At 38.6% G+C, this 13,680-nt stretch overlaps 1 protein-coding gene across 3 annotated transcripts in view; it reads left to right on the top strand.

The window, feature by feature from the left end:
- The window catches only part of arel1 (apoptosis resistant E3 ubiquitin protein ligase 1), a 110,746-nt gene extending 98,004 nt beyond the window's left edge, over nucleotides 1-12,742 (top strand). For 2 of the 3 annotated variants that reach the window (XM_043697104.1, XM_043697105.1), the window contains exons 20-21: nucleotides 6,666-6,740; nucleotides 12,543-12,742. In XM_043697104.1, coding sequence (XP_043553039.1) covers nucleotides 6,666-6,740; nucleotides 12,543-12,630 — 163 coding nt within the window. In that variant the 3' untranslated portion in view covers nucleotides 12,631-12,742. Of the gene's footprint in view, nucleotides 1-6,665; nucleotides 6,741-10,267; nucleotides 10,761-12,542 lie in introns of those variants that run through there. The other variant, XM_043697106.1, reaches the window with a different exon arrangement.
- The last annotated feature ends 938 nt before the right edge of the window (nucleotides 12,743-13,680 follow it).

Here is a 13,680-nt window from a genome sequence, read left to right as displayed (position 1 = left end):
TTTCCAGACTGTAAGATAATACAGTCTCACTTTCAAGTTATGATGTAGAATCTATATCTGAAATGTCAATTTGTTTTTTTCGTCTTTACAGATGCTAACAGACTAGCTGTGTACTTCCAGTAATTTCTGCTTTTACTTAACAATTCATGGGTTTCTTCTGTTGGTGAACTGTTTTATGAAGTGTAGGAGTCTTCTGTCTTAATCTATCACACTCATTGCAGACATGCTTAGACGACAGGCAGCTGACATATATTTGCTGGCTAGCACCTTTTGTACCATTTTGTCTTTTTCAAAACAGATTGAGCAGACATTTTCAGCACATCAGTGTTGAGTTCAACTTGAATATAGAATTTGTTTTTTTTTGTTGCAGCATTAAAAAAAATGCTAGCAAGTTGTGTAGTCTGTGGGACTTTCTTGTCCTAGATCACAGAAGTATTTAACAAATGAAGGCATTGTTGTTCACAGAAACACATTTGATCTGATTCTTGCTCACTTTGCGAATGCCAGAGTTTTTTTTAATGTTGGTTTTGGCCATTCCAGAGCTTCATTACAAATCAACTTTCATAAGATGGTCTTGAGTGAGAGTGTAGTGCTATATAACTGATGCAGTGACTATTTTGGCAGCAAGACCAGTAGCACAGTTCCATTCATTACTGTTATTAATAAGAAGGTGATCTTGGAGAATGTGCAAAGGGAAAAAGTAAATAAGCTTAAACTGAACTTTGCTTACAGAATGCACTGAATCATGTGTTGATCATTTCAAAGTAAATGTTCTCACACACTTCATTAGTATTGCTAGACTCAGATGGTTTTAATTAAATACCAAGTAAATAATCCAGCTCAATGGTGTTTGGCTGTGAACTGAATGTTATCTCTTTGTCTGGTTAAGATTTTTATATTTTGAATCCTGTTTGCAATGCTTGATGGTATGGATGCTCTTGGTTTATCATTTTCAAATATTTATACTGTTTATGATTAAAAGTAGCTAAATTAATGTGGTGTGGTCTTTTTATCACTTTTTGGAATCCTTTTCTGAAATTCAACAATGTGGTGTAACAAGGAAATATTAAACATTTTATCTATGTTTATAAAAGTTTTGACAGCCTCCATTATAGTCCAGATGCCATGCTTTGTTCATTTGTTGACATGATTTGTTGACATTTTACAGAATCTTTTAGAAGTGAGAACCAGGTATTTTTTTTCTGCTTTTGAAATGACCAGAAATGAAGCAAACAGCAGTTAACTTTGCAATCTTTTAATATCCCTATTCACATAAAGGATATGTAAGGTGACTTGTAAGGCAGAATAGATTAGCTATCAAACACTGTAAGTTTCCCTGGATTCCATATTGTCAACGAGCAACGGTCTCAGAAATCATTTAGTTGCTATGCAGAAGGATGCCAGTGTTTTAAAAAAATTAGTAAAATTTGTTCCATCTGCATTTGGGGTCAACAGTATTGATTTTCAGCTATTTAATTTAGGATAGCAAAGCCCATATCACCACTAACCTCTATTCAATATCTAAGGCATATTCATCTTCTCTCATCTTTCTATTGCTTTTGAACTGCGGCCTGTACCCAATGGATAAGCTGCAAATTGAATCTTCTCACTGTGCCGATGCAAAGGGAGTGCATTCTTTGTGTTCAACGGGTATGCAGTCCCAATGTGGTTTAAGCTTGTGACCTATGAAACATGTTTCCAAACAATTCTGTTTCATATTTCTAGAATTCCTTCAGTGTTAAGAAATCCAGTGCTTCCTGTAGTTTGTATATGATCTTCAGACCTGAAGTGAGGTGTTAAAATGGAGAAGCAACTCAAAGCAGAGAGAGCTCACACAAACTTCTTTGCGTAGCCCGGAGGGGAAGTCAGCTTCATAGTTAGAATGTCGGAAGCATTTGTATTAAGTAATGGTGCACAAGTCTGTTGTGCACCACCGTACTTGAACGCTTACAATATTAGGGCAACAAACTTGAGCCATGTGTAAGTTCTTCTAACACACTGGAGCCAGATGTTCATTCTGTAGCATTGGCAAATGTGAAGCATTTTTGTTCTGTGTTGGTCAGCGAGCTGCCTTTTTAAATCAGGCACAATACAAAAATTTTAAAAAGCCACCTTTTGGCCTTATTCAACTTATTACATATATTGTAAAGTTTGTTTAGTCTCCTGGGTACAGCTGCAGAGGCAGTCTTAACATGAGTTTCAAATATTTACAAACTTCATGACTAATTTATAAATGAATATGACAGCATCCTGGTTTATGAAGGAGGCCAATGGTTATGAATTCCTAATGAATATTAGCAGGTTGAGAACTATAAAAAGAGTTTTAAAAAAAAAACTCCAGTGTAATCGAATCATACTAGAGTAGTTGAGATTTCCTGGCTTGTAAGGAGACCAGGAAAGCTGTGTGCATAAATTGTTTATAGTGATAGAAGCTATGATTTAGATTGCACATACTTTGAAAGAATAATGAAGCAAATGTAATAGTAACTCACAAAAGAAAACATTTCCAGGGCAACAGAGAGAAAATGGGCATAGAGAAGGAGTTGGATGGTTCTTTCAAAGGACTGAAATAGCTCCAATAAGATTCAATGTTTCTATAATTGTTCAGAGCTGACTATAAAGATTAATTTGCTCATTGGCAATTGCACAGCAGGATCCATGAGCTGTAAATGTCAAATATGATTGAATAAGTAGGATCTAAGTTGGTTGGTGAGCCAAGGTTTGGGACAATTGTTTTATTCATATCTGGGAAGTGGGTACCGCTGGTTAGGCCAACAGTTATTTCTCAACCCTAATTGCCTGGAGGGCAGCTGAGAGTCAACCACATTGTTGAGAGTCTGGATTCACATGTAATTCAGACGAGAGTCTGGATTCACATGTAATTCAGACAAGAAGATCAAATTACTTCTATAAAGGGCAGAGAACTGAATGGGTTTGTAACAACAATTGACAATGGTCACATTAAACTAATTTTCAACTCTAGAATTTCATTAAATTCAAATTTCACCATCTGCTGTAGTGAGATTTGAACCCATGTCCCCAAAACATTAATCTGGGGTTATGGGTTACTAACGCAGGCATATTTCCACCACGCTTGGCGCAACATCGAGGGCCAAAGGGCTTATTCTTGCACTATATTGTTGTATGTTCTATGCTACCAGCAACTCTCAAGGTTCCTCTAACAGCACATTACCAACCACAACTGCTACAACCTGATCTGTAACCATAAAGTAGACCTGTGGTTTAGGGAGGTTATTGTACCCATTGAGGCAATGATTTCGTAAATTCCCATTATGTAAGAACTCGTAATGTGGTACTGAAAGATTCCAAGAGCGTTCATTACAGATCCTGGTATGTATGAATACATCACAACAAGGGGAGTGATGGCCTGGTGGTGCTACAACTGGACTGTCAATCCAGAGACCCTGGTAATGTTCTGGGGACCTCAGTTCAAACCTCGGTGCCCAGATGGTGGAATTTGAATTCAATATAAAATCTGGAATTAAGAGTCTAATAATAATTATAAATCTATTGATAATTGTTGGAAAAACCCATCTGGTTCACTAATGTCCTTTAGGAAAAGAAATTGATGTCCTTACCTGGTCTGGCCTACATGTGATTCCAGACCCATAGCAATGTGGTTGACTCTTAACTGCTATCAACAAATTAGGGATGGGCAATAAATGCTGCCTAGTAAGCAACGCCCTGAGCTGTGAGTGAATTTTTAAAAAAGGCATAGGTACTTCAGTGTCTAATAGAATTAGGTTTTATTGTCTCTGTACTGAAGTACAGAGATACAGGAGTACACTGAAAAGTCCACAAAGTCACCATTTCTGCTGCCATCTTAGGTACAAAGGTGTCTAGGTACAAAATATTAAGTATAAGTTAGAAGAATAAAGAAATAAAGTTAGAGAACTGTAATGCTAAACTTTTAAAGCATAGAAAGAGGCAAAAAATAAAAGCAGACAAGTTGCTGGTCTTCATCTTTGGCCAGGCTTCACCTACAGGCTGGGAGTCCCTTGAGTCTATGCTGAACAACTCACCAGCCCCAATGCCATCTAAGGGTGGGAGAAAATTAGCAAATGAAGAAAAGAAAGCATGACTATTGAGATGTTTGGTTACAAATCATACTTACTCATCAGTGTGTCATTTTCCAAGTGGTCTTTGTTAAGATGGAGCCTGTGACCTGAATACCCTCAATCTTTGATATATCTCATCGTCTATGATATTGTGATGATATCATGAGCATGTTTCTTAACGGTATACTTGCTGCTCATTTTGTGATGTAACACATCCCCTCTATCCAGAAGGAAAAAAAATCCTAAATGTGTACATGGTTATAAATAGGCCAGGGTTGTCAATTAAATAACTATTTTGCGGCATGGTGGCTCAGAGGTTAGCACCGCTGCCTTACAGCACCGGGGACCCAAGTTCGATTTCTGCCTTGGGTGACTCTGTGGAGTTTGCGCATTCTTCCCATGTCCGTATGGGTTTCCTCCGGATGCTCCAGTTTCCTCCCACAGTCCAAAATTTTGCAGTTTAGGTGAATTGGCCATGCTAAATTGCCCATAGTGTTAGGTGCATTCGTCAGGGGTAATTATAAGGTTGGGGAATGGGTCTGGGTGGTTATTCGTCTGAGGGTCGGTGTGGACTTGTTGGGCCGAAGGGCCTGTTTCCATGCTGTAGGGAATCTAATCTAATTTTATCTCATATAAAACAGATAAAAACCGAGTTGACACGCTTAACAATTCAACCTTCAGTGTAATATTTTAAAGGTTTGACCGGTCATTTGATCTGATGATCGTATACCAATATTGAGAGGTATGTGTTGGTCCCATTTGCTCTTGGTTGCCCTGCTGCAGTTTGCTATCGCTCCAGATCATATACAATTATCTCCATTTTCTTCCTCACTTTTTTGTGCTCGATTGGCATGTCAAAGATTGGTTTGATCAGGCTTTTGTTTCTTGGCAATGTAGAACCATGATCCATATTAACATTGTATTATTTGGACTAAGTGCATGTTATAGAACCTTTTGCTGATATCCAAGTAATTATGAATGTATTTCTGATGAGCACTAGCTGCCCAATATATAGTTCTGATGGTTCTCTACCTGGTTGTTGGTCATGCATCTCTTCCGTTCTCCTTTGTCTTTGAATAATAATATCCATGTGCTTTAGAATAGTTAGGCAATTGGTTGCTTGACAAGACAGTTAAAACTTGCTTTCCTTACGTTACCTTGCAGACGTTGAGCTGGAGTTCATGTTTCCTTACCCGTTGGTGTTGCATGAAAATTTGACAAAACAAAGCAAAAATCTTGCTATATTTCTCGACACTTGACAATCCTAGATAAGATGATATGCACTATGATTCTGCTGGACAGTTTGGGCAAGGATAGTGGAGCACTGATGAAATATGGGTCACTCTCCAGTTAGTACACATAGCTTGAAACAGTCTGTCAATGAATTTGTGGTCTAATGTCAGACACTGCAGTGCATTTTCTAAATTCAGAAGTCACATGTCACCATGTTCACTTGATGAAGGAGCAACACTCTGAAAGCTTGTGATTTCAAACAAACCTGCTGGATTATAACCTGGTGTTGTGTGACTTCTGACTTTGTCCACCCCAGTCCAACACCAGCATCTCTACATCATTTAATAAATGGCACACACAACAGTTACTATGCATTAGTAGTGAAGGGAGTGAATGTTTGTAGATGTGGTGCCAACAAAGTGGGCTGTTTTGGTGGTGTTGGAGCTGCACTCATCCAGGCAATAGAGAAGTATTCCATCATAGTCCTGACTTTTACCTTGTAGATGGTGGACGGGTTTTGGAAGTTGGGAGGTGAGTTACTCACTGCAGAATTCCTTACATCAAGCCCACTCTTCTAGCCATAATATTTATACAACTTGCCCACTTTCTCATTAATGGTGGCCCCGTGACATTGATAATGAGAGATTCAGCAAATGGTAATGTAATTGAATGTTGAGAGATAATAGATGGATTCTCTGTTCTGACACTTGTTTCATGTGAATGTAACTTGCATTTGTCAGCCTGGTTATGGTCCAAGTCTTGCTTCATTTGGTTACAGACTGCTTTCGCATCTGAGGAGTTTCAAGTAGTGCTTAACATTGTCTGATCATCAGCAAACCTCTCCACTTCTGTCTTCAGGGAAGGAAGGTTATTCAAGTGGTTGAAGATCATAATTCCATATGATATAGGAGCTGAAGTAGGCCATTTGGCCTATCTATTCTGCTTGTTACTACTTCAAATAACTATAATAAATAACTTTCCCCTCACGGAGCCATGTCTACTCTATTTGTTTATTTCATGTGAATTTGAATGCTCTGCTATTATATCAATTATAACTGTTAACAAATTGAAAAATGTGTTGCTGGAAAAGCGCAGCAGGTCAGGCAGCATCAAAGAAGCAGGAGAATCGACGTTTCGGGCATAAGCCCTTCTTCAGGCTTATGCTCGAAACATCGATTCTCCTGCTCCTTTGATGCTGCCTGACCTGCTGCGCTTTTCTAGCAACACATTTTTCAGCTCGGATCTCCAGCATCTGCAGTCCTCACTTTCTCCTGGTAACAAATTGTCCCATTAACAGATGCTAAAAATCACTGGACGACAGTAACACTTTTTCTTGTCTCCACCCCTTCTTAGGTCCCCTCTATTTTCCCCACGGAAAGATATAAAGGCAGTTAGGATGAGGGGTGTGATTGGACTTCAAGGACTGAGGTGTGTATGACACTTTTTTATCAGACCATAAGAAATAGAAACCAAAGTAGGTCATTTGGCCCCTTGAGCCTGCTCTGCCATTCAGTAGGATCATGGCTGATCTGACATTTCTCACATCCACTTTCCTGAACTTTCCTTGAACTCTTGATTTCCCCTGTAAATCAAGAATCTATCTCAGCCTTAAATATACACACAGACTCTGACCACACCATGTGTGGCAAAGAGTTCCAAAGACACTCAACCCTCTGAGAGAAGCAATTTCTCCTCATCTCAGTCTCAGAAGAAGGGGTTCCAGTTTAAGACTATGTCCCTCTGGTCCTAGGTTGTCCCCGAGGGGAAATAGGCTCTCAACATTTACCCTACTCTGCCCCTTAAGAATCCGATGTGTTTCATTAAGAGCACCTCTTGTTCTAAACTCCAGTGATTTAGAGTCCCGACCTGTTTAGCCTTTACTCATAACACAATTCTGACATAGCGGGGATTATACAAGTAAAACTTAGAGTCATAAGTCATACGGCACAGAAATAGACCCTTTGGCCCAACTCATCCATTCCAATCAGGGATTTCAGGGATTCTATGTGCCTGTGTTTGGTACAAACCCCTCTAAATCTTTCCTGTTCATGTACCTGTCCAAATGTCTTTAAAATGTAATTGTACCTACTATGACCACTTCCTCTGGCAACTCATTCCATACATCACCACCCCTGTGTGAAAAAATTGCCCCTGAGGTCCCTTTTTAAATCATTCTCCTCACACCTTAAACCTATACCCTCTAGTTTTGGACTCCCCTACCTCTGGAAGTAAGCCTTAACTATTCATCTTATCTCTGTCCCTCATAATTTTGTAAACCTCTATAAGGTCACCCCTCAGCCTCCCTCGCTTGAGGGGGAAAAAAAAAGCCCCAGCCTGTCCACCTTCAACCTTCTCTGAACTTTTTTTTAAAAATTCATTCACAGGATGAGAATGTCACTGGTTAGGCCAGCCTTTATTGCCCATCCCTAATTGCCCAGAGGGAAATAAGTCAACCACATTGCTGTGGGTCTGGAGTCACATGTATACCAGACAGTGTAAGGATGGCAGATTTTCTTCCCTGAAGAACATTAGCAAACCAGATGGGTATTTCTGATTATTAGCTATGATTTTGTGGTCATCATGACACCCTTAATTCCAGATTCTCCTTGAATTCAAATTCCACCATCTGCCATGGTGGGATTCAAACTCTGGTCCCCAGAACATTACCTGACTGGATTAATAGTCAAGATTAGAGTGGTGCTAGAAAAGCACAGCAGATCAGGCAGCAGGAATATCGATGTTTCGGGCAAAAGCCCTTCATTAGGAATGGCATAGTCCAGCAATAATACTACTAGGCCATAAGCTCCCTGGCGATAATACCTCCAACGTAATGATATTTTAAATGTTTCTTTAAATAAGAGGGCCAAACTGCTGACAGTATTCCAGGTGTGGTTTCACCAGCACCTTGTACAATTGCAGTAAGACGTCCCTACTGTTATCCTTAAACATCCTTGAAATAAGGGCCAACATTCCATTAGCCTTCCTGATTATCTGCTGCATCTGTGTGCTAGATTTCTGTACTTTGTGTACAAGTACCCCCAAGTGCCTTTTGTGTTGCAGTTTTCTGCAATTACTCTCCATTTAAATAGTGTGTTCTTTTGTTCTCCATTTCTAAATTCCAACTTCACACTATCCCTCATTATACTCCATTTTCCAACGTTTTGCTCACTTACATAATCTATAAATATTTCTCTGTAAACTCAATCCCTCACAAACTGCCTTTCCACTTAGGATTTGCTGATGACATAAAACTAGGATGCAAGCTGTTGGGGCTATGGAACTTATCTGCTTTTAGCCCCATTAGTTTGTCTAATACTACTACTTTAGTGATGGTGATGGTATTCAATTTCCTCCCCCGATTCTTTAGTATTAATGGAATGTTCCAAGTATCTTCCTCGGTAAAGATTGTTGCAAAATATCTGTTTAACTCCTCAGCTATTTCCTTGTTCCCCAAAATTGTCTCCTTGGTTCATTTTCTAAGGGGCTCAAGTTCACTTTGACTCCTCTCTTTTTTATATATTTAAAGAAACTCGTATGTTTTTATGTACCTCACCTAGTTTGTACTCATTGCTTATTTTCTCTGTCTTTGTTATGTTTTGCTGGATTTTGAATTTCTCCCAGTCTTCAGGTTTATCACCGTCTCCAGCCTCCTCTTATGCTTTTTCTTTAAATTTAATTCCCTCTAACCTCCTTGACTAACCGTGATTGGGTTTACCTCTCTCTTAGAATTTTTCCTCCTTACTTGGAGTCAGAGATATTATCGCCCAGAAGGAGGTCACTCAGCCCATTGACTTTATTCCAGCTAACTATGAAGCAGTCAAAAACTGTTCTTGTTTTATCCCTGTAGCCTTACAAGTATATCTCCATGAAATGCTGAACTAACTAACTAACTTCCTCACATCTTTCCTGCACCTCATGCCCAAAACATTACACCTCTATCTCCCAGCCCTTGCAATAGCAGCTGGTTTTCTTTCTCTGTCTTATCCAAGCCTGTCATGGTTTTGTACACTATGATCTGCTCAATCTCCTTTATTCAAAAGATATAAGTGCCAGATTTTCCAAATCTCATCCTTTTCTGCCAGTCTTCGCTTTTCTACTTGTCCATAATTTGCCTCTTTGTGCTCCATTGTTAGCAAGAGCAGGGCAACATATAGTCTATTGTTTGTAGTGTGGGGTCCAGGTAGCACTATTTTAAGAAATACAGAGGAACCTTGATTATCTGAATATCAATCTTCTGAATTTCGGATTATTTGAAGATGATCTCAAGGTGCCATAAAAATGTTACATCAAAGAGGAATGTGAATTCAGATTATCTGTACTGAAGAACATGTGAAAATGCTAGCAAAAACAATGAAATACAAGCACCTCAAGCAACAGTGATTCAATTTTCTGTTTACATAAGGGATAGTTACACAGCCCTTTGCAAAAGTAAGTGCTTTATTCCCATCACTTCACTGGGCCATTCATGAAAAGAAATGACGGAGAAAGTAAATACATACACGACACGGTACTTCTGTTTTTCTATTTCGACAGAGTTCATGGAAACTGATAAATGTTCTTGTGACAGTAGAAACTGTTTGGGATCTTGTTTATTACTAGGATTTCATATATTTATGTGATGGTATGGATTTAGTCCTTCATTTTATCTGCAATTTGTAGCATGCAAAGGCTAGTTTGTTTAAATAGCAAACTGATCAAAATTATAGATTTAAACAAACTATCTGTTAGAGCACAGCATTAGATCAGTATGGCTTCCCTTGTTTAAGGTCAAATTGGTTATCCAAATAATTATCTGAATGAAATTGTGCCCACCCATCTTGTTCAGATCATCGAGGTTCCTCTGTAGTTCTGGAAATGTATCGCAAAGGAGCAATGGGAGATGAAGCAATGAACCAGGAACAGAGGGGTCCAGTGACCATTCTTCAGAATTGTTCTTAACTCTGCTTTCTCTCCAGAGATGCTGCAAGACCTGACATTTTTCCAGCAATTTCTGATCTCGTTCCTGATTTCCTGCATCCACAGTTTTTTTTTGTTTAAGTTCCAGGAAGGGGTTAAAGGAAGCAAAAATTGTGAAATCATTAAAGCAATAATTTGACATTGTGACGGGGTCTCAGATGTTCAGAGGGATGGGAACTTTCTCTAGCCCTGGAAAAAAAAATGAGTGCCGTTATTAAGCACAGCAAAGAATATCTACCTTGGCCTAAAATTCATACATCGCCAGTGAGTGGAGAAATTTATAGCGTGTATACCTCTGTTGGAATTTATGCATTAAAGTGTTTTTTAAAGTACAACTTTTGTTATGCGATAAAAAGAATTGATGTATGAATCTGAAATATCAGAGTTGTACAGTTTATAGAATCAAAAGGAGGAATTGGAACAGAAGCACTTTAATAAGATGACTTTCATATAGAACATAGAACATTTTGGATGTAGATGTGAGCTGGAAGGTTCATTTCCAGGCATTTTGTCACCCAACCAGGTAACATCTTCAGTGGGCCTCCAGACGAAGCACTGTTGATAATTCCTGTTTTCTATTTATATGTTTGGGTTTCTTTGGGTTGGCGATGTCATTTTCTGTGGTGATGTCATTTCCTGTTCTTTTTCTCAGGGGATGGTAGATGGGGTCTAACTCAATGTGTTTGTTGATAGAGTTCCGGTTGGAATGTCATGCTTCTCAGAATACTCATGAGTGTCTCTGTTTGGCTTGTTCTAAAACATTACAGCGCAGTATAAGCCCTTTGGCCCTCGATGTTGCACCGACCTGTGAAACCAATCTGAAGCCCATCTACTCTACACTATTCCATTTTCATCCTTATGTCTATCCAATGACCATTTAAATGCCCTTAAAGTTGGTGAGATTCTCTTATTACCGTTCAATTCCTATGGTCATCTTTGATTTTCAACATCAGCACCTTTTCCCAAGCTACTTGATATGAGCAATGATGAATATTCCACTTATCGTTTCCTTATCAAATCTCATGTCGATATCAAATACTGTACACCTTTAAGATCACCTGTATGATGTCACTCATGAATGCAGAAGAGAGAACACAGTCAGTGATTATCTTATGTTTTATGTATTCAAGCTGGTTTTATTATTCAGTTTTACTGCACTTACCTTTCATCTTTGACCTTTTGGCTTCTCAGCCATAAATAGTACGTGAAGAAGCAAAACAGCCCATTTTTTAACATCCTTACATCTAAAGAGCTTTCATGGTATTCTACTGCAGCCATGACTATTGCATTTTCTTCAAAAGTAAAGCAAAATCCCTGTGGACTTGGTGGAATTTTTGTGCCTACACATTTCTCAGATCCAATAAGCTATTAGCTTAGAGCAGTTATGATCTTGTTTTCCTGTACCATGCAGTTTTGAGGAACACAGGAGTACAACATATTTTTAAAAAAAAGAAACTGAGTTATATTACTACTGTTTCTTTCATCCATTTTTAAATATGAAAAAATGTATCAACCTTTTTTTCCTTTTGGAGAGCAAAGACAACAAAAAATTTCATCCTATTTCATCAACTGATTTTGCTTTTCCATCCTTCCTTGCTTTTCCATCCATCAACTTTGTTTTGTTTTTGTCGCTGAAAAGAAATTGAAGCATTTTTGCTTTCTTTTGCAATTAGCCTCTACCTTTAATATTCAGGTTTTACTTTTATTATTAACACTTACTGATTTTTGGAAAGTATTCAAATTATTTCTTCTCCAGATTGTTTTCTTTGAAGTCATTTCCACATTTTGCTTAAGTGTCATATTTTTCAGGGGTCATAGTGAGTACGCCATTGTAACCTGATTGGGTCAATGTGTGATTCCAGACCTACACCTATGTGGTTGACTCTTAACTGTTGTCTGAGATGGTCTAACAAGCCATTCAATTCAAGGATAATTAGCAATGGGCAACAAATGCTAACATTATTATTGATGTCTACAATCAATGCAAAAATAATGTCTTCTAACAACTGAATGTGTATTACCGTTTTGAGTATAATATTTTGAGTGTATTAAATTGCTAGTGCATCATGTGACATTTTATAATTCTTCCTCCCCAGGTTCCCCAGTAGAATTATGAAGTAATTATCTGAGCAATTAAGTAATTCTACTTCACAATTAAAATGGCTGAGCTGTTCACTGTTCGATGCCAAATTCCACTCAATAATATGACTTTTTTTTGTAGCTCTCAAGAATAGTTACAGACCTGAAACATTAACTTTGTTTCTGTCTCCACAGACATTATCAAACCTGCTGGGTGTCTCAGCATTTTCTGATTTCAATTCAGATTTCCACAGTATTTGGCTTTTGCTATAGAACTTCATGAAATGCTTTGACTGTTGTTTTGCATTTGAGTTCTGCTTCAATTGTGTCAAGCATTAAAGACTAATATATCTGTATTGCACCAACATTTTTTTAAATTACAAAGTTGACTATAACCAGAGCATCTGTTTCTTCATTATGTGATGTTATTGAAGTTTAGTAACACAGCAGGGATGCTTCCTCTATTATTCTATGAAAAAGTGTTATGCAGTCTTTTACATTGATCTGATCAGGCAGATGGGATCCTGGACTTAACATCTCATTCAAAAGACAGCACCTCGGACATTGCATGGCTCTGGAGCTTTGGCTGTTATGCATTCATAACCCAAAATAGGGATATTGTAGTTCAGGGTCAAGGGTGTGGTGTTGGAAAAGTACATGAATCCTGATGAAGGCTCTTGCCTGAAACGTCGATTCTCCTGCTCCTCGGATGCTGCCTGACCTGCTGTGCTTTTCCAACACCACACTCTCCACTCTGATCTACAGCATCTGTAGTCTGCACCTTCTCCTATTGTAGTTCAGTGATGAGTGCTGCCAGCTGAGGCATGGGTGACACCTTCACCTTTAAGTTGCATATACATTCCTGTCTTTCAAACATCCCAAAAGCATAGTTTTAGTCATAGGAACCATCATTAGGTGACAAATAAGCCTTTGCTTTTAGTTGAACAAACTGCACTTTGGGGAGAAGGGAAAAATATTATTTTAAGCAGTGGCAGGTGAGGAATTCAATTCCTGAGCTAAACCAACCTCTCTCAAAATCGCTTGTAGCTGTAACTGAAGTTGGAAGTGGGTGGATGACTAATACTCTAGACAGAAAGGTTGAAACTTTAAATCGGAGAGGTTGCCAGCCTCAATGTGCTTCAGATTTTCAGCTTTTAACTCTTGTTGACTAGATTTTCAGGACCAGGCATTTTTACTAGTTTCACCAAGGTGAGGGCTTACTGGTATCAGATGATCACTGGCTTCACACACAATTTGGATTGTGTGTGCGTGCTGAGGTGCCTCCATGTTTGGACCACACTGTACTTTTCCACTCTGCCTTATCCCTGAGACA

Source organism: Chiloscyllium plagiosum, chromosome 10, assembly GCF_004010195.1.
Source record: "Chiloscyllium plagiosum isolate BGI_BamShark_2017 chromosome 10, ASM401019v2, whole genome shotgun sequence".
NCBI classification, from domain to species: domain Eukaryota; kingdom Metazoa; phylum Chordata; class Chondrichthyes; order Orectolobiformes; family Hemiscylliidae; genus Chiloscyllium; species Chiloscyllium plagiosum.
The sequence above is the reverse complement of the archived record's forward strand: the minus strand, read 5'-3'. Positions and strand labels throughout refer to the sequence as shown.